At 49.3% G+C, this 21,803-nt stretch overlaps 1 protein-coding gene across 3 annotated transcripts in view; it reads right to left on the reverse strand.

Annotated features, from left to right (window-relative positions):
- Positions 1–18,045, reverse strand: part of NRP2 (neuropilin 2) — a 182,988-nt gene extending 164,943 nt beyond the window's left edge. For all 3 annotated transcript variants that reach the window (XM_085648927.1, XM_085648926.1, XM_085648928.1), the window contains exon 1: positions 17,192–18,045. In XM_085648927.1, coding sequence (XP_085505053.1) covers positions 17,192–17,264 — 73 coding nt within the window. In that variant the 5' untranslated portion in view covers positions 17,265–18,045. The remainder of the gene's footprint in view (positions 1–17,191) is intronic.
- Positions 18,046–21,803: the final 3,758 nt, after the last annotated feature.

Below are 21,803 nucleotides of genomic sequence, written 5' to 3' on the forward strand. Positions count from 1 at the left end.
TGGCAGCGTTAAAACAATAACCCAAGAGATCACAGTCATTCATAGAAGGGTTGGGCAGTCCTTTAAATATATGCAAGCCCACAAAAAGGGTAGTTATTGGTCCTTTAAGAAAAATAGAAGACCCTTATAAGTCTGAAAGTAAATTGACATGCATAGCACTGAGCAAATGTGTGCCTTTTTAAAGCAATTACAGTATGGGCAGCGGCGGTTCCTTCGCTAAGGCGAGGAGTGTCGCCCCACTGCTCTCAGAGCAGTGCAAAAAGTAAAAATAAAATGATAATAACACGTTCTTATTATAATTTTATTTTTCTGCATGGAGCCAGGTTGGAGCGAGCTGGGCTGGTTCACAGGAGGAGGAGTGGTATGGCACTACTATGTGCACATGACAGTTTGGCCGGGCATCTTGGGCTGGCCAAACTGTCAAGCGATCTAAAGCTCATGTGGGAGGTACCCTTCTTTGGAAAAGGGATGGGTATATGGACTCAAAAAAACAAAAGTTCCCTTCTCCTGTTGATGTGATTAGGAAGAGATTATCTCATCCTGGGCCTCTCTTTTCTCAACGTGAGAAAAAGGGACTAAGTGTGTGATAGAGTCTTATGCAGGTTACCAAATTTACAATAAAGTAATTCAATGCTTTGTGATTACACAATCAAACGAAACAACTACGCAGATGCAAAGGAATAAGATGGAATGGTGCTTTTAGTTCCCTGTTATTCATAAGTTTCTCTGTATCCTCACTTAGTATTTTCACCATGTACGGCTATCTTCTAATGTTAATGGATTCTGTTTAACTTGTTGAGTAGAGTGCGTTTTATATATCGCTATCTCAATTTACTTCAAACTTCTTGTTTCTAACATCATTCAAGGAAGTATGTTATCTTATTCATTTCTGAGGGATATATGCGGGACGGACTCTACTTGGTTAGGTTCCTCTCTTTTGTTCTTCGTGGAGAAGGTTCTTGCCTTTTCCTCTTTACCACCCTTTTTTTTCTTTTTTTAAATGGGGTGTCTCATCTAAGTCTTGTCAGATCATAAATTGAGAAAGGGAAGAGCATTTCCTGTAGACGTCCGTCCTGCTGGCCTCCCAGTCTCCAACTTATGAATAACAGGCAACTAAAAGCACCATTCGATCTTTTATCCGAAAGTAATGAAGGATTGCAATAATATCTTTTGCCGATTGATTGAGGCTTCAAAACAGTACCAAATTCAGATGTTTTTATAATTGGAAATTGTTGTCCTGAAAAAGGTGACGATATTTTAGAACACCGAAACGCCGCGTCGACAGTCTTTTTTCAAAATATCTTTGTTTTATTATTATGTATTGTATATGTTTTTTTAATAAATAACATGGAAAAGTGTTTTTAACTGATATGGATGAATAATGAAGAATGTACTGGTTAATAAAATAGGTAAACATCTTAATCCTTGCATCTGTGTAGTTATTTTGTTTGACTATGCAATCACAAAGCATTGAATAACTTTATTGCAAATTTGGTAACCTGCATAAGACTCTATCGCACACTTAGTTCCTTTTTCTCACGTTGAGAAAACAAACTGTCATGCGCACATACCATTTCTCCACCTGACTGTGTTGTACAGCCAGATGGAGAACTGTCCCAAGGCTTCCATGCAATTCCTGAACAAACAGGCCGCTCAGACCAATCACAGCACTGCTGTCATGCTTGTGACAGCAGCGTCATGATTGGCTTAGGGAAGCCGTGGAGCTTCCTGCGTATGGGAGTCAGGAGGAAGACAAGAGGACGGGGAGAGGCAGCCACGTAACCAGGTATGTGATTATTTTTTTCAACCCCGGCACCCCACCTGCCCCGCCACCCCTGTTCCTTAGCAGCCGCCACTGAGTATGGGTGTGTGGAGAAAGAAGCCCACTAGCGCACTCCGACAGGGAGTGCCAGTAGGGCCATTTTTAGCGCTAGTGGCGCCCAGTGCGACAGTTTTAGTTGGTGCCACCCGTGACCTTCTTCACTAGCTCCCGCACTGTTTCTCTTCAACAGTACCCCTCATCTGTCTATTACCCCTCTCTAACATAAATTTCCTTTTTTTTTTGCGCTACTCATATTTCACTCTCACTCATTCTGCACACGTTCTTTGCAGCAATCACAGTAACCCTTTGCACTACTTTATGATAAGTCAGACCTGCCACTAGACACAAATCCGATCTTTCACCAGCAGGAACATTAATCACCAGAGTTAACTTGACATTGTTATTGTGGTACGCGAACCGGGAGGCGAACCACTTGCATCATTGTTGGTGCTCCTCTCACTGCATGTCCTAAAACTAACATTGGTGGACACGACCGAAGCAATTTTGCCTATCAGAGTGAATCTTACGTGCCGCGTATGGTTTTTTAAAAGACTTCATCAACTGGAACATACACGCACTAATAAGTTGAGCCCTGATGAAGCCCCTTTCGGGGTGAAACGCGTTGGCTGCGTCTATCTGCCCTGTACATCCTTGTTTGTAGAACAATAAATGAAGCTTCAGAGACACCAAAGACTCCAGAAATTGTTTCATGCCTTCCTGCATTAATATTGCTGTTTGTGTTGCTTCTCTGTACGATGTTGTTGTACATTGTTATTGTTGCCTGAAAACTGCTGGACTTGCAAGGAAGTTCACCTGCTTTTAAACCCATAAGTTATTTCAAAACATAGCGCCCCCCACAAAAGTCAGTGTCAGGGGCTGCTGCACCGCCCTGAGTACCAGCAAGGTCCAAGTCCCGGCCCCTGATCTGCTGGCTGCTGGAGTTTGACAATTTTACACTAACAGCATCTAAAACCCTGACTCCTCCCCAGGGGGCTTGTGTCTGCTTCATCATGTAGTAGACAATACCACCCTTTTCTCTTAACAAATGTAGTGGTGCTCACTTCACCGACCACGTAAAGATGGAAAGCTGAGTTGGCCCTGTCTTGATAGGAACTCTTGCTCTGTAGATCATGAGGTAACAGTGGTGAGTAAGTAAGTCTACTCAGACACTGGAGTCAGCCCTAATTTGGCGGCTTCATCCACACTCCTAAGGCCTTTCTAATGTGTACATAGGGTGTTACTATTTTTACAGGAGAAGCGGGCCTGGGGCCAGTGAAATAACGAACATTATTAGTGAAAGGATCACACTTTCTTGTGAATGTGAAAATCATATTTACTGAAAACAAAGGAAATCAGTTAGTGTTTACCCTGGTAATATTTGAAATAAAAAAGACCACACCTGTATAGCGCACTGTCCCATTTGTCGAGCCTCTAAGCACTGAAAACACGTTTCAGCATTACCCATCTCAGTGGGACTCTACTGTACCATTGCCACTGAGGTGGATATTAATGTGCCTATTAGAGAAATGGCGAAGATATGAATTGAGTGTGCACCGCTTAGTAGGTCAGTGGGTTCCAAGAGGGTCTGATCTGTTCCCTATATTTCAGATTTCGAATAAAATAAATGGATATATGATGAATTCAAAATAAACTCATGTACACAGTCGCTGGGTATCCCGAAAACATGGAATAAACCCCCTAGACCGATTTGGGACGCTATTGCGCGCTATCAATAGACAGGTGCCTAGATGTTAAGTAGGCCCAAGCTCTGCGTGACAGGTTCAGCCAGCACTGGGTTGCTTTAAAAAAAGACACTCCCAGAAGGCGAGGTAATGAAGCACCATAGGGCGCCACCTAGTGGAGAGACCAGTTTGCCGGGTGGTGGTGGGTGGTGTGTGGGGGGGGGGGGGGTTGTGTTGTTTTGAGTGTATTGGAAGCGCTGAGTTACACAAACCAGCTTGAGTGCTGACAATCCTCGCCAGGGACGCATGAGTTTCACGTTATCATTACAAGCACGGGCCTGAGCGATCCCAGCAAGAGAATAGCTGTTGGCTAAAAGGCCAGGCCTGGCTGAAGGTGTCACTGCTGACGTGGGGTCACATGGCAGCAGCTATGCAACAAACTCAAAAGTGCTGACAAGATTCATGGTGCAGCGGCACTACGTCAATACAGGCCTCACTTTGTATTAATGGACACTCGTTTCCTGGAAGCTTAGGGGCGGGTTTCCTCATGGGAACCCCGGGTTCACATGTGACCCCACCGAACGTCTCTGGGAGGGAAGACGGGGGGCGGAGGGGCAGGGGGAGCCGCATGTAGTGGGCGAGTGAGTCCGCTGGTGTCTTACAGGAGACAATGGCGTCATTGGTGGATGACAGCGGTAGAGGGGTCGCCCAGACAGGCGGGGGGCTTGACGGGTCAGTGGGATAAAGTCATCCATTCAGGAGTGCCTGCCGCAGAGCATCGGATGAGGCAGCTCGCAGGGCCATGAAATCTGGAGATCCGATTATCGAGCCCACCCACGTGTGTCTGGAGAGGGAGCGGTGCAGACTGCAGAGTGGGGGGTGAGAGGTCACAAGATGGGCGCGTCTCGTGGGCGAGGAGACCACGTATGCACTCACGAACCCTGTGCGTCGAGCGTGCGTCACGTGTTCGAATCCCAGCAGACATGACTCCACATTTCATCCTAGCGCCGTGTCAGCAAGTATTGATCGACATCGATTATTAGAAACGACAAGAGAAGTGTGAGTGCTTCGTAAATAGTCAAAATGTATCAATGTGCTCCTGGGGGCAGAGGTCAGAGTTTCCCTCAGAACTTTCACTTTGAACGTTGCTATATTTATTAGGGTACAGGATACGTCCATTCAGGAAGGGTGTGTGAAAGTATTGTAGGGCCTTCCACTGAGACACAATCCCAGAGCTGCACACAGCCCAACTGACTCGAGGGACGAGGGTGCACTCACTGCTCGGAAGAACTGGTGTCTGGAGGCCTCTCCACCGCCTTCAAGCCTGGGCTACCCCGCAATGCGCAAGCGCAGCCGCTCTAACGTGGTACAACGCTACCCAGACCCCAAGCCCATTCAATCCTTGTACTCTCTGCTGATGCCCTTCTGTTGTGAAGGGCAAAGCAGACAAGCCACCCTGCGCGGAGGTGTGTGATGGACAACTGCAGAGAGCAAACATTGTCCCATGTCAAGCACGAGCACTTAATCCAGTGCTTTTTTCACAATTAATTCTATTTATTTTTCTTTGCTTTTGACCTTATAAAAGCAGGACTACAGTTACAAGAACGCAAAACAAGCAACACTGCACTGAAGGAGGAACTCACATTCCACACGCCACAACATGAGAGCTCTAAACGATTGAGGAGAGAGCTGCCTTTTGGCAGTCTCCCCATTTTCCTGTGCGCCCGCCTGTCTGCACTCATATGTTATTGCTCCCGGCTCCTGACGGAATCATCCCAGTTTTTCACAAAAATAAATGTACATGCAATTAAGAATTGGAAACCGATTAGTAATTCAGCAATCACTGGGACGAAACCGGTTACTTATCCATCCCAGCCACGTGGAACAGATTCTTTATTAAAGGGAAATTAACAAACATGTTTGCAGCGTGTCACTGATTCTTTGTACCCTAGACACCCTACAAACCCACCCCCATTGTGTTTGTCTGTAGAGTTGGGGGAGGGGATGCAAACACAGGAAGTAACATCATATTAGATTTTCTGTTTCTAATTAACTGACAAAGCAAACAAATTAAGGGACAGGAAATAGACAGAAAACCGCAGCCAAGGAGCTCCCACTGCATGGCGAGAGCAGGGCCCGAGCAGGCAACGATGGTGTTATCAGATGTTCTAAGGCACGAGTCAGCACATATTCAACAGCAGAGCCACAGACTGGAATATGTGGTCCTTGGCATGCAGAGCATCTGATAAAGCTAGTGAACAAGCAGAAGTAAGGAAACAAAGGGGGTAATGGATGCATCAGCTCTTGGGGCAGAGCTAAGACAGAGGCCCATAAAAGTGTTGTCGATATTGAACTAGGACTCTAGGCCTTTTTTAAATATTTAAAGTGGTGAACAACTGCTCCGCAGGAGATAGCTCTTCTTAAGCGAACTCATGTCATAAATTACAAGTTCAGCCAGATCTAGCTAATTTGCCAGTTGTGGCTGTTCTGGAGTGTGTGTGTGGGGGGCACTGGGCTCCCAATTTTTTAGTTCATGAGGAAGAGAAGTGTTTTTAGGTTCTTCCACAAAGCACAGAAGGGATGCTCATTCTGATGTTCATGGTGATGATGCTCCAAATACTTGGAGCGGGATGTCTAATAGAGTCTGGATCTCTGTGGAGGAAGGACATGAATGAGCTGCAAGCCATGAGTCAACAAATGGAAAGGAGTGATCTATGTGCCTTCAGTGGAAAAACGGGAAGAGTGATCTACAAGCTTGGTGTGGCAAAGGGGCTGGAGTGATCTACACAACAGATGACTGCAGTGTGATGGAGAAGTAAGCTGCTCTTGTTGTTGTTGGCGACCCAGTCTATGATGCACTTGAAAATGAGGCACAACATTTGCAATTGATTCTGGCCTCATCTGCCGAAGCCAGTTGAGTTTGTGCATGTTGGGCCCAGCATGATCTCTCTTTTGGTTATATGTCAGAATGTCGGATAGAGGAATATCATCTGACGTAAACATTGTGCCCAAGATATTGTTTGCAAATAACTCATATTTGCCAATATTTTGTAGACGATATTTAGGACACAATATTTATGTCCGCTGATATTCTGAAAATGATACTCTGGTCTTACACCAAGCTTCTCCACTCCACTGGCTAGTTTGGCTGCTAGGTTCTAGATTTTTGGGAGCGTATCAATTTGCTGCGTTGGCAGGCTGTATTAGCACAAGCTCACATACTCCACTATGGTGGTCATGACAGCACCTACCACAGTGACCAATTAGATTTGCCAGATTGCTCAATGCCACCAGCACATCATGATGCCATCATTGTTGTCAGGTGTGATAGTCTAATTGGATTAACTGAAGAAAATACTCCTGTCTTTTAACTCAAACTTTGCAAGCATCCCACCCTTCACCTTTGTTTTTTCATGACTTCTATAACTTTCTAATAAATGAAAAACATAACTAGAAATTTGGACTCCTCTCGACGTGGACCAATGTGGCAACCCAAACAATGGTGTGGGGTTCAATGTTGGAGTATGGAAGGATTGCTTTTTTGAGCAGTAAATTGTGAGACTTGATTACAGTTAAGAAACTGTGTTTCTGGGCAGACCTTTAGGTTTCAAGTTGAAGGGCAAGGCCGCCTGGTGGTTATACAGGGTCAGGTGAAGGCAAGGAAGGTACTTTGAAGTATGATTAGGTCCAGAAAGATAGAGATTGTACTTGAAGACATTTAGGCCTTTCTTCACTAAGGTTTGATATCTCTCTCTGGAAGCATTTGTTCAGATTGTGCAATCTGTCCTGGAGACTGTGTAAATCCATGAAGAAAGGCCTACGCTCCTCGTAAGAAGGAAACTCTTAAGCAAGTCAGGAGCTTTCCTTTTATAGAACAGTACATTCTAGGACTTGAAGTCCACCTTCGCTTCGGTTGACTCAGCTGGCCCAAGATATCTGGTGACGATGAGTAACAGGGAAGCCTAGGCCTGGATACAGGGTATCCTCCCGACACAGAGCAATCACGCGACCCTTTTCAGGTACATCTTTGTCTCGTTGACCGGTAAGGGGAAAGTGAGTTTACGATGCTGTAGTGCGGTCATGAGGGGAAGCGTGTGCATGTTGATGAGTTTGGAAATTAGCTTTGAGGACTCTACGGATGAATGAAACCTCTCGAGTGCACAAGCATGGCCTGTGGCGGAGGGATACACACTGTGCTATGGAATGTACACTTGTGGCGTTTTCGTAGGGATACACACTGTGCTGTGGAGTGTACAAGTGTGGCCTGTGGCGGAGGAATACACACTGTGCTGTGGAATGTACATGCGTGGCGTTGGCGGAGGGATATACCCTGTGCTGTGGAATGTACACGCATGGCGTTGGTGGAGGGATATACACCGTGCTGTGGAATGTACACGCGTGGCGTTGGCGGAGGGATACACACTGTGCTGTGGAGTGTACATGCGTGGCGTTGGTGGAGGGATATACACTGTGCTGTGGAATGTACACGCATGGCGTTGGCGGAGGGATACACACTGTGCTGTGGAGTGTACACGCGTGGCGTTGGCGGAGGGATACACACTGTGGTGTGGAATGTACACGCGTGGCGTTGGCGGAGGATTACACACCGTGCTGTGGAACCCAGTGGGCTCAGTGGCTGTGTGATTTATTTCATACATGGCGTGGCGGTTGGAGTGAGTTTTCAAAGCTGCGAAGACGAGATGACAGCCCTGCTCTCTGGGCTCATCCCCTTATTCGCTGGCGCATTGCTGTGTGAAATTTATCTCCAGGATGTGGGCACGATAGCCCATCAACTGAATGATAGTTTTTTTTTTTTTCAGCATGGAGCTGCTGCTAATGGCAAACTGAACCAGGGTGCCAAAATCGCCGCTGCATATTTGTTAACAGCAAGTGCAATCAAAGACTGGGCCCGGCTCCGGGCTGAAACTTAATCACATTTCTCCATTAACTGATCTTGGCATTAGAAGAGAAATCAATCACTTGCAGCGAAGCAGCGCTCTCCACAGCGCGCGCGCCTTCTGCGATTGGAGGGGGGAGGGGCGGCGAAGGAATAATTCCAAGTCCTATGGAGGCTTCTGCGCGATCGCCCGGGCTCCTCCCGGGGATGGTATGATCCGTTTCCCCCATGCAGGCTCCAGATGGTTCTCTGGGAACCAGGAAGGAAACTACGGCTAATTGCTGCAAAGTCATTTTAAGGCAGGCTCCAACGAGGGGACGGTCTGGCAGGCTGTGCTGATCAGAGCCCTGATTTCATAAAAAACAGGCCCTGTAATGGCGCGAGGGCTGTCGCGTGGGGACGTGGTCCTGCCTGTTGCTTGAATACACATTGAGGAGACCTCAGAAGACCCTTCACCTGGGGACCGGTGCTGCGCCAGGATGGGGACAACCAGGGGTCTCGTGACCGGTTCGTGTTTGATGCACGCGCTGCATCTGCCACTCCGCCCTCCCTTTCAACCCTCCACTACTCAACCACAGAGGTGGCGAGCAAACAAATGAACAGGGAGAGCCAAGCTAGAGCCGAGCCACGGGCCTGCTTGGCTCTAGGAGCCCGAGCCGAGCCTTGAAAGAAATCACCAGCATGTAAACAAAAAGACCGGTCATATACAAGATATGATAAAAGGCGCTCCCAAATTCAAAGAGTGTGTTGCTTCAGATTATATCACTGCATTGAGAACCATTTGTTTTTTTTTATTATATATGATAGTTATTAAACATAAACTTAGAAATATTAATCCCCACACACTTAACAGCAATGTCACAAATGAACAAATAGGCATGTTAGTTGTCGTGTGTATCTCATATGTAGCCTAGATTCTTTCTATGCATGAAGCAACATTGTAGTCCAGTAAATAAAACGCAAGAGGTGTTTGTCCAGAGGTGTCCTCTGCTCTTTTAAAGGTGTCTCGAAAGGAGGCTGCGCAAAATAAAATATGCGCGTTGGATCACAACATTTGGCCAAGTTGGGAAACCAGGATTGGACACAGCTTTTACGGTTTCACATTGTGCAATTCAACCACTAGATGGGCGTCTCTTTCTCTCCCCTGCCCTCTCGACTGCTTTGTTTATAATTCTCTGTGCATGAGATCACTATGGAAGCTTGGCTCGTTTTGGGCTCCGGGGCCCAAGAGGACCTCGAGCTGACCCAGAGCCTGGCATCTGTCTGGAGCCTGGCTCCAGCAGCCAGGGGGGCACACCCACCTTTACACAATCAATATGAACTATTGACTGTAAACCCATGGGCCTGGGAGGGGCTGCGACAGATAGGCCAGCCTACAAATAGGACGGGGGTCAAGTTAGGGAAGGCAAGCGGGAGGCAACAGGTGCTCTCCCGAGGGGACGGGTGGGGGATGGGCGGGCAGATTGGAAACAAGGGACTTATTGGTGGTAGGGCTGGGAACAGAGTAGCCAGTGTATCCAAGGTGCACGATCACACTGATTGACAATCCATATGCTCCCATTGCAACCTTTACTGCATCAATAGTTCAAAGGGGAGGGGCAGGCCGAATATAAGGTAACATTCAGAACTGGACATATGAGTTGGCTCTTTTTAAAAGTGTGTGTGTGTCTGTGTATATATATATATACACACACAAACACATACATACACACTCAATCATGAGAACTGTATAATTTGGTACAATATTGCCAATGAGGGTTCTGGCAGCATCATAAACCATGAGGTCAAAGGTTGAGTGGTTTGTAAATGTCCAGAATCCCGCAATGGAACTAAGGACCACAAAAATCACACATTATACAATTTTTATAATATGTGGTTATTTTCTGGGTAGTTGGAAACAGCAGCTAACAATAGACACTGATTGGAATTATTACATTTAGGATTGTTTTCACTGTTCATGAATACATTGTTTACTAAACAATTGACAATGGTGAGGTCTACTGATGTATACAATTCTGTGGATGAAGATTTATGGCATAGTTATGAATTTACCGCATTTGCCACATATTTTGCAATATAAGTTGCAGATTTCACACATATTGCATTTCTAACTAAAATGGTTGAACATAATAGTGCCAGAGAATGTGGCGCCTAATTTGACTTTCATTGTCACATAATATAGATATTCGTGCGCATAGTTTGATCGTCCATGCCGCATGATCGTAGTAGCCCTGACTCAAGTAAAGCTCTGCAGAGTTGTTTGGGGGGGTCGTTATTATGAGGATGAAATCCATATTTTAAAGGGAATCAAGAAATATTTTCCAAATTTCACATTCTCCGGGAAATAGACGGATAGAGGGAGAGAGAGAGATAGTGCGGTCTTCCAGCAGTGGACATAGAAAGGAACTGGCTCAAGAAGGGCCTGTGGGTGACGCAAGAGGCCCTCGCGCTGTGCCCTCGCCCATCTTTCCGCCGCTCTCCAGTTTTACAGGCCCGTGTGTGAGTAGCGCATCTAGGGCAGGTTTTTCTTTGCCTCCTGGGCCTAACCCTTCTATTTCTTCATTTTTAAAACCAGGACCAGAATGCAGAAAAGGACTCGACCCGGGTGAGCTCATCAGGCGCAGACCTGGGAGAGCTGAGAGCCCTGTCTTTGTGGGTACCCCGGGGTGACCGCCAGGCACCACGAGTTTGCCCTTTGGTTAAGAATTATTAAGTGCTGCCTTTGCAGTGGTTCACTTAGACAGAAAAAGAGAAGTTGTTAAATACAAACGTATGGGACATACATGCATAGGAGCGGTGTACGTTTGTGTGTTTTAGTGTCTAGATTTTGCGGAAAGACAAGCCCTACAGAGTGCGGCGCTTCTTATAACTGCATGCAAGGGCCCAAGAGCGAGAATCTAAATCACTTGGAAATTGGTCGTTTCTTTTGTTGTTTCCGGTTAGTGCTGTAGCACAGTTCGAAACTACACGAACATACGTTTCACTGCTCGCCTGAGAAAGGTTTGAATCCGAAACACACACTCGCAAAACAACTTAACAAGGGCTGAAAAAGAACAGGTGGGGAGATTCGAATGGGAGAGGTGCATAGTGACTCAGTGTGTTTGTTATGGGGGGGGGGGGGGGGGGTAGGGGGGCTTCTCACAGTGAGTATCTCATTATCCGTGAACCATCTGCCCCCATTGACTTCTGGAGCCCCGGCTTCGGGCCTCGGGTGCAGTGCGCTCAGCGGCCTGTAGAGGGCCCATGGGGCACAGCGGTTACCCACAGAGGCTGGGGCTCTGGTGAGCCACCCCAGGGCTGTGGGCAGTACCGAGGCACGGAACGGGAGATGGCCCCTGCTTGCAATGTTTAGGGCAGAAAAGAAGGTGCAGCCGGGTGAGAGGAGGCACCTGCCCCGGGAATCCAGGCTGGTCCTGTATGGCTGTAACCAGAGCTAATGTAGTGCTGGTTTTATGATAATAGTATGCACTGATAATTAATATAATAATGATGAAACAGGAAAGAAGAGGGGTATACAAGCCTAGTAGGGCGAAGTTCTGACGTCACACGCCCCGGCCTTATGAATAAACATGCCTGTACATGCCCTCTTGTTAATTTGGCGCCCTATAAGGTCAACATCTTACATACATCGCCCTCTCGGCGCTTAGGACAACAGCACAGTGGCAGAGACGGGGCGCTGCGAGGCCGCGGTTTACTCTAAAGCACCCGATGGGATGAGGCGGCGTCTCTGCGGGCGTCAGGGGAGGGGAAACACCGAGAAGGTACGAGTCTAGCCGGGGGTTCTCTTCTTCTAGCCACGGATAACATCCAAGGGGCCATGCTGGTAACCTAGCTCAGTGGGCCCTGTGCCTACAACAGAGACCGACCTGTGATCAAGAAGTGAAACATTTCAAACTTTGGCGGGATGGACTTAGAATTGGAACTTTCTCAGGGCAATGCAATTAGCATAAACGCACATTTAAAATCTACTTGAATCAATCGCTTCTCCGTCTTTGGCGTGTGCTTCTGTATGGAGGGCTTGTTGAATCGCTGCCACCGCCTCCCCCACCCTCGGTTTCCCCCTTCCACTACCATTTAGGGTAGATCTTCAAAGATGAAAAATAACATTTCGACAACCAACAGTGGGGGGATATTAGTCGCCGGCGGGTCTAAATATATATATATTCAGAGACACAGCTCTGTCCCTCTGTTCCCGCTTCCCATCTCTGGGGAAGGAATGCCTCGTGGTCTCGAACACGAATATTTGCACTTGTATAAAGTGCACAAGGAGTTGTAATGGCGCGTTCGGCGAGACAAATGTCCCCGTATTCCAAACCACCTCTAACTATACTGACCGATAATACGATGACAGCGCGTGCGACTGCGCATGCTCAAGAACACCCAGCCACCTCTCAAAGTGGTACCTCGGTCGCCCCACGAAAGAGGACCCCGGCAAGATATAGCCCATCCCCACCAAGGGGCTCGGTGAGCTGCCAGGCACGTCATGCTGAAGGCGCCTAGAGGCAGTCTGTTTGGCACTGCATACTACAATGGATCTCCCACCCGCCTGTGTTTCGTGGCACGAGATCTAAATGGGCGACGCCGCGCGCCCACTGCACAGAGCACCGAGCCGGGTTCCTGCGTGTTTCCACTGCCCCTTTATTCATTAATGTCTTGCTGCTTTCTCGAGTGCGCCGCGCGATTTCGCGGGCCATGAAGCAAATCGTGGAGTAAATACATATTTTTTTCTGTTTCGTAATCGTAACATATCTTTATGCCTAATATTCCCATTTAGGATAGCGACGCTCTCACGTCACCCAAAATATACATGGTCAATCTTTCTGTATAATTTACTCCCGCTCCCCAAAAATCTAACTATAGCGCTTCGAGACCACAGCAGTGGCAGAATACGCGCTATATGACTATTCCTAAAATCACGTACAGTGCAAATACATTGGCAAACACAGTTATACCTCTTTCAGGCTGCAAATATCCCTCTTGTGCGTCCCAGATGTTGACATGTATACTTGCACAGGACCGGAATGCGTCCGGGAGCCTCCCCGGTCCCCATGTAAGGCTGGCGGCCCCAGCATGGACTTTCCGCCCCTCTGCCGAGAGGGGGAGACGTTCTGACAGAGAGCAGCGAAAGCAGCCGCGGACAGTAAGTGCCTCTGGCGCTTGGGTTGGTTGTTCGTCAGTCCGCCTGCGGCAGCGCAACGCGCGACCGCTGGGGGCGCTAGTCCAGCGTACATGCCTGTTGAGCCGGCTGCAGGGCAAGGGAGAAGCATGAATAATGTACCCACTGCGGCTCACAGTGACAGGGCCCGCGCTTCAAAGCAAAGCCCCGCCGGCTCCCACTCCCGCCCCTCCAAGGAACAGGGCTATTCCCTTGGGGATTCCGCCGACTGCAACGTGCTTCCAGGCGGTGTCCCAGCGAGGGTGCCATGGACCATATGCAGGGAAGGGAAATGTACCCGCCACTCTAGTGCCTAATAAAATACAACCGTATTTGGGTCTCCCCCAAGACCTGTGCAAGGCGCGCACGGATGAAAAATAAAAGAACGTCAATTTTCAGATACACACTGTTTTGCCACATACTTAAAGACCTACACAGCGCCTCGCATCGTTTTTTTCCGCTACTCCAGTGGTATACATCGAGGTGCTGCTACAAGGTAGGAGAGTAACATAGCATAGGCCCCTGAGAGGGGGTGGAGGGGCGGCTTCAAGGGGCACCCAAACCTCGAGGTGCAGGGGGGCGTTTACGTTCAGTCCAAAACCACTGGATATCTATGAGACATGACAAATTATGGCCTGGGGCCCCTCGTCCCATTCTAGGGAGGGGGGGAGGGTCTGTCTAGGTCTCTAGGACTTTATTCTACACGAGTTGTCGGTCGCGCTGCTGACCCGGCCTGGGCGGCGCGTGCAGGATTACTAACAACAGCTTGATGCTTGTACGGTGATTTCACTCAAAGCCTCGCGTGTTATATTCATTCATTAGACAAACGGAATCGACCACTGATGCGCTAACTCTCCAGGCCACGTTAGTACCTCACTGGGCCCTTCTGCTAAGTAGACTGCCTTCAGCCCTGTATTTGGTCTCTATGGTCACTTCCCACGTTGGCCCCCGGCCCTTTTACCCTCAGGATGATGTGCCCTCGGGACCCGCGGTCAGGCCGCTGTGCGTCTGCAGGGCATGACACGCATACACCAATAAAGAAATCTGCAGCGCTGGTTAATTTATGAAAGCGCCGACATGCGTCTTGTTCTGAGCGAAACATGGCGCGACTCTAAAGGGGCGTATGTTTTATTGTACATCCACATTATGGGAAAGACACGAGCAGTTTGCGTGTATGCCTCCCCTCGCGCGTGGACATTAATAACAAAGAGTTCGTGGCTAAGCACAGCGGTGTGCATATAAAGTGAATTTTAGAGCCCTCCCAGGCCTCTTAGCTACAGATCACACCGTGAGTGTGCAGTCATCGGAGTGAGCGGGATCGGACAGCAGCTCCAGGCTGTCAGACAGGTGGCATGCAGCTTCTAGGCGAAGGAACGACGGGAGCCCTGGGAGGTATATCCCGTAAATTACCGACGCCTCGCAGGTGACCCGCACTGCAAGGCGAGGGACAGACACCCCCCAAAGGACTCGAACCGATCTCTCCGGCACGTTCATAACCGAACCGGCCCCGCATTTATTTATGTTCCGCTCAATGCATTTCAAGGGTAGTTGGGCCTCTCCCTGTATCAGACCCAGGATGTACCACTTTTCAGAAGTGCTGGGGGTGACAATATCATGCTGCCACTTAGAATCGAAAGAAGTGCATTACTGCCTGGCCCCTATTCACGGAGACCCCAGTTCGGAACACCCACGTGGTACCCACAACCGAGAGGACCCACAGGGGCAACCCCAGCCGAGGACATCTGGGTCCACCCACATCGCGGGGCACGCATGGGGCACTCTCACCTCAGAGCACCCACAGGCGGGAACAGGCACGGGGCACCCACGGGGCACCCACAGCTTGGAACACCCGCAACCCTTGACACCGACAGCTCACCCGCAGATGACACCCGAGGTGAACCCGCAGCCCGGAACACCCTTAGGCAGCCACCGCAGGGTATACCCCTGGCTTGGGGCGGCACGGACTGGCTATTCATAGGCAAGTATGCACCCATCGGGTATTCAGGATGGGCACACCGAGTACACCATAAGAAGACACAAACTAACCCTTCACATACAGGTGTCCCGACCGCGCACCCGCCAGCTCTGGCCTTCCGCCAGGGGTGCTCACTGCCCTGGAGAAGGGGTGGGCTGCTGCTGGGATAAAGGGTCGCCCTACAGTCCTTTAGAAACCCCTGCGGGTTGCTTCTCCTCAGCGGTTTCCATGTGGCCCCGTCTGTCCCCATTACCTCAGCACCGCCTGCCCGCCCTCCTGCGCCTTTGCCCTGGCAGCGCCTGAACAGTTCCACCCGGAAAAGTTCCCCGCACCACTTCACAGGAAGCCGTGCCTCTCTGCGGCCGCTCTGTGTTTGTTTTATCTTTTCGAATGTATGTGCGCGGCCTCACTTTCCTGAGGAATGCAGCTCTCAGGCACAGAAACACACTGAACAAAAAGAAACAGACAGGAGGAAACAAACACAAACAGGAAAGAATAGGTCTACGTTGAAACACACACTCAGAGTAAAAACACTCACGCACAAACCCCACACAGAAACAAGCATACCAACAAAACGCAGAGAAACAGGCAAGCATAAACAGACACATAAAGAAGCACAGAAATATAAACAGAAACACGCACACAAAACACACATGCTCGTAGAGTAACAGATCCACATAAGTGGCCCCACACAAACATGATTATGCAATAGACCTCAACATCAAACAGAAACAGACACAAAAAGAAGCCAAGAACACACACATAAACAGACCCCAAGCACACCCACCCTTATATATTACATATGAGACATAAAGAGATGCATACACACAAACTTGCACATGGAAAGAGACCCACACAAAAGCACAAGCCAATATAGACACGCTCAAAAAGCATAGATGTAAAACGACACCAACACGCGAATAGGCAGAAACAAACGCACCCACATAAACAGGCACTAGAACACAGAAAGAGACATGCCCAGCAATAAACACACACACGCATGTATACAAAGAATCTCAAACATCTTCAAACACGTACCTTCTCTTCTGATATCACCCCCAATCGCCTCCCTTCCAGACTGCTCCAAAACAGCCTTGTCATAGACCCCCCCACCCGCACAACACCCCCTAACAATCACCTCAAACACCTCTCTCACTAGATACACTTTTTGATCACAAACAGATTTCCTGGGAAAAGGGGATTAATTGCGTTTCTCAGCCCTATTCCAATCAGGGGACGTGTGTGATTGATGCTTCTCACACGGGTGGGGGTTGGGGGGGGGGTGTTGTGGAGCCTTCTGCTTCATAACACGAGCAGAGGCGGAGTGGAGAAAGGAACAGAGAGAAAAAAATCAAGCGAGAGAAAAATGTAATGCGATGGCTTTGTAGTATTTTTAAACCTTTGATTTAGTCCAGATGCGGCTGGGGAGCGCAGCCCAGAGACCGCCTCTGCTTCCAAAGGCAAAATGCAGTTTGTGATTAGAGCGAAGCGGGTGCTGTCTACTGAACTGTGCGCGCTTCTCTTTAGGGTCTCCCTCCCTGGGGAGTGAGGGTGCTGAACACACCCAGCACCGCACCGACCCCTGGCCGGCCCATCCATTCTAAACAGATCGCGGCACAAGAGTCCGCGCTGCTCTGGGACAGAAGTTTTAGCTTCTTACCTCCTTGCACCGCCTCCATGGGTCCACACACGAAGAGGCAGACGAGCCCAAAAACCAGCGGCAGCGCATCCATAGTGCTTGGGCGAGTGGAGAGAGTGAGTGTCTCTTTTATTCTGAGGTCTCCCCCCTGGAGCCGTCAGTCATTCAAGTCCTTCGCCCAACAATGCACAGCAATAAAACGTCTCCAGCAGCTGCGGCTTTCCCCTTTCCTCGCGGCGTGTGTTTTATTTTCCTTCCACATTCAAGAGATCCGTGGTAGTAAAAATAAAAAAAAGAAAGGCATAAAAAACGCCGCCTTTGCCTCCCGAAGCCACGGGGCAGTGCGCCGGCCCAGCGAGCCCTTCCCAGTGTCACTTCGAGCACTGAAATGCCATCGTGCACATCTGCAGCAGGGAGCGCCCCGGGACCGGGTGGGATGTGGCACCCCCGCCCGCGACCAGAGCGGGGTAACACGCGGGGCTGGGTGGCTGCAGGAGCGAGGGGGCAAGCGCCTGCCCTGGGGTGTCTCGGGATGTCTGGGTCTCCTCTCCCCGCGCGCACAGCTCACACCCGAGAGTCGCCTGTGCGGGGCTGGTGGTCAGTTTCAGCAGCGCTGTGTCAGTATCTGTTGCTTGGCTGTTGGTCGGGGCTGTGCTTGCAGGGAGGGTTGATATGTGTCTTCTGCAGCCAGGGTCCCTGGATCTGGTCAGTCTCTGGTGCTTGGCTGCTGCTCAGAGCAAGAGGCGGTGCTCCTGGTGGTAGCAGGGCGGGCTGGACTGCTTCTGCGGTCAGGATTCCTTGCGGGTGTCTCTGCGCCCGTGCCTGTCTCTGTCAGGGCGCTGCTGCTGCTGCCTCTGCCTGCTCTGATCTGCGCTGCCTCCCCAGCCACTCGCCAGCTTTTTCTAGGCAGTTGCAGCATGTGGCTGTCACACACAGCGCTGGGGAGGCAGGGCTATCATGACACGCCCCGCCCCTCGAGGGTGCCTGATTAAAAGCAACCAGGGAGCGAGCGCGAGGGAGGAACCGGGCGGCCAGGAGGGGGAAAGAAAGGAAACGGGATCAAAAACAACCCAGGCAGGCAAGATCAAGGCTGGGAGACTCTGCAGCCCCCATCTCCGCGCGCCGCCAGCCCCCGGCAATACACAACACTCCCGGCCGAGGCAACAGGTCCAGGCAAACAAGGGGGGGAGGGGAGGGGGGGGGGGGGTGCTACATGTGGCCAGGGGGTGCCGTTTGGCACCCTTAAGCAATGTCAGAGAACATCCACATAGCTGGCTGCACCCCGCTTCCCGAGCCCGACTTGCATGCCGCACCGAGGCGGGAGAGACTGAGCGCCGCTCACAGTTACTCAGTGGAAATCCGTGCTCGACGGCAAGCATCTGCATCTACCCGGAGTTTTCAAAGGCAAATCGTGAGCTGTGCTGCTGGCTAATCCACAGAGGAAACGACGCTTCTTTAAAGCATATTTAACGCCCATTAAAATAGCAACACCATGAATTATTTAAAAACCTGACGTGGTGAGCGTTCTTAGCGCTACCTTCCTAGATAAGTGTTGGCGTGCAGTGAGCGCGTGTGTAGGGGCTGGCCTCTCCAGCGCCGAGGGGCACTGCGTGCTGAGAAGACCCTTCCCGTCTCCAGGCGCCCTGTGTGCGTGCTGAGGGCACTGGACTCGCCAGCGCCGATACACTGAGTGATAATCAGACCCTTCCTTAAATGGTGTCTGAAGATGCACTGAGTGAGTGTGTGCTGAGAACAAGGGAGTAATCAGAAAATGTAAATACCCTCACTTCGAACCATGTCTCTAATGACACCAAGAAAGAGAATCAAGTGAACATGAACACGGTAGAAGGGCTCCCTTGTCTCTTCCATCCAAGCACCTATCCATTCATCCTTTCACCATTTCATCATCCCGCCGATACCTGCAATTTCACCATTGCATTCATTCATTCTTTCATCCATCATTCAATCTTTAACCATTCCATCCATACATTGGCCATTATACCCGTACAATTTTTCACACATACATTATCTATGCAATGCATCCATCAACTCATACATCCATTTCACTTAACCATCCAACAATAAAGCCTTTCATCCATCAATTGATCCTTTTGTCCACCCCTCTGCCATCCATTCGCTCAGATTTCCATTTACTGCTATCCTTTCACCCACCTATCTATCTATCCATCCTGTCCGGTTTTTATTTAGGCTGTCATCTTTTCAACCACCCACCCATCCATCTGCTCATATTTCCATCCATCCATCCATCCACCCATCCATCTATCCATCCATCCATCCATCTTTCCATGTATTCTGCCATCCTTTCACCCACACGTCCATTCATCCCTTCATCTATATTGACCCTTCCTCTCAGATTTCTGTTTACTCTGTCATTCTCTCACCCACCCATTCATCCATCCTCTCAGATTTCCATTTACTGCCAACCCTTTGTATGCCCATCTACCTATCCTCTCACCCACTTATCCAGCAATCATTCATCCACCAATCCTCACATCATCTCATCCGCCCATCTTTTTACCCACTCACCCAAACATTCTTTCACCCATTCATCCATAAATCTTTTCACCCATCCCTGATTTTACTCACCCCTCCTTTCACCCGCTCATCCATTCTTTCACCCACTCACACTCTCGTCTTTTCACCCACTCATGTATCCCCACTCCATCCTTCTTTCCCAAGTCTATCAATCCATTTTTCTTTCCTCATTTTTTGCTTTAATTATGAGATTTTATCTGTCAAGTTGCAGACAGAAGAGGTCCATAAAGACCCCCATTCCTTGCCTGTAGCTGCTGGGAGGAGGGGTGGTAATGGGGGATTGCATCACAACCCCCCTGGTTGAGAGCGCAGGGTGTGAGAGACACCGTGTGACAATAACCGTCCTCAGATAACCTTTGAGATGCACTGTGCGTGATGGAGCACCGTAGTCCCCAGGGCTGAGATAGCTGCTTGACCCTGCCATATTAAACATGAGGCGCTGTGTCTGCGCTGAGACCCCTGTATTCGCTGCACCTCACAGCGAAGGCGTTCAGCGCCACGACTTCTTATGTACAAGTCGAGATGCTTCCTGTGTGAGTGAGAGAGAGGACTGTGCTTTCAGAGACTGTATTTTTCAGTATCAAGCGCACTCAACGCTGTGTTCCCAGGTAAGTGGGGAGAGGGTGTGGCGCGTGATGGCCAGACTTTGGAATGGGGAACAGAGTTGGAATCGGCTCAACATCCTATAATTCTGGACAAATCACTTGATCCTACAAATAATGCCTACAAAAAACGAATGTGTCCTTGTATAATGTAACTGATGCTCATGTAAAGCGCCTCAATACCTTAGGGTCGAGTTCGCGCTATATAAAACCCCGAAAAAAAGTGTTGAGCATCACAGGATCAGATGCCTGCTAAGAAGTGTTCCGATGTGGGCGGAATCGAGAGGCTGTTCTCGTCAGAAACGTCGCCCTGAGCTACACATCTTCAAGGTATGAAAATAATCCCGAACGCCTCTAATAATAAAAAAAAACACATTATGGCCATTTTTTTGTCTTTTTGTGTTGTTTTCTTCTTTTTTTTTTTATAGTTGAGCTATTCTCGGTCCAGGGAGAAGTGAGGTGTTAAAGGAACACGTTATTACGAAGTCAATGACATATTTTTAAAGATGCTAAAAACACATCGGGGTGGCAGAGCCTCGTTCTCGCGGTTTTAAGCACTTGCGTGTCAGTGCGTTCGAGGGGTTGTGGTGGGTGAGAACTGCCCCCTTCCTGGTGGGATGCGAGCCTGTACCACCGCCTCCCGCCACTGGGAGGAGCGCCGAAGTCCCTGTGAGGAAGGCGCAGCGCAATCTGCTGCAGGGTGGGCACTCGCGTGCGTGCGTGCGTCTCTACGTGCGCGTACACGTAGAGTCATGGCCCCTGTGTCCCTCCCATCCCACAGATGCACAGCTGAATAGTGTGTGAATATTGCAAATTTACACAATACTACAGAGTAAGCAGGGGGAGAGCCGAGGCCATGCATGGCCTGTGAGTAAAGAGCAAGAAGTGATTGGAGTCCGGCTGAGACCTCGCATTCAATGTTTTACGATGGGGCTTTTACAACTCCTTTGTGCACACAGGTTATTAGAACCATGATTTATGTTCAATTTGCTAGATCTTATAAAATAAAAAAGAGCCCTTCCAGGGCGGGACTGTGCATTGCCCACTCTGACATTGCCACAACTGGGGGGCTACCATCACTCAACCCTATCCCCAGGCCTGCTTCTAGTCCAGCCCCCTGCAGGGTGGGGCTGGTGTGGACATTTTTAGCAGGGCGGATTTTGGTTTCAAGTCTGGCTCCACCCTCAACACACGCACCTAGACAAAGTCAACGATAGGCATCTCTGTGACAGAAATCAAGTGGGTAGGGGATGTGATAGACAGGGTTGGATTGGGATGCAAAATAGGTCCGGGCACCCTAAAAAAAGAGTGGCCTACATTTGCGGATTGCAACTTTTCTTAAACCACTGCTTCAGTGTTATTATAAAAAGAGGTGGTGGTTCTCTAAAAGAGGAGCTTTTTCCTAACTTCACTAAGAGTTTAAAAAAACGTAACCGCTGCCAGGGTTCTTTTTGCATGGATTAGTTCACAATATT

The sequence above is a fragment of the Triturus cristatus genome, chromosome 3_2 (genome assembly GCF_964204655.1).
Source record: "Triturus cristatus chromosome 3_2, aTriCri1.1, whole genome shotgun sequence".
Taxonomy (NCBI): Eukaryota; Metazoa; Chordata; class Amphibia; order Caudata; family Salamandridae; genus Triturus; species Triturus cristatus.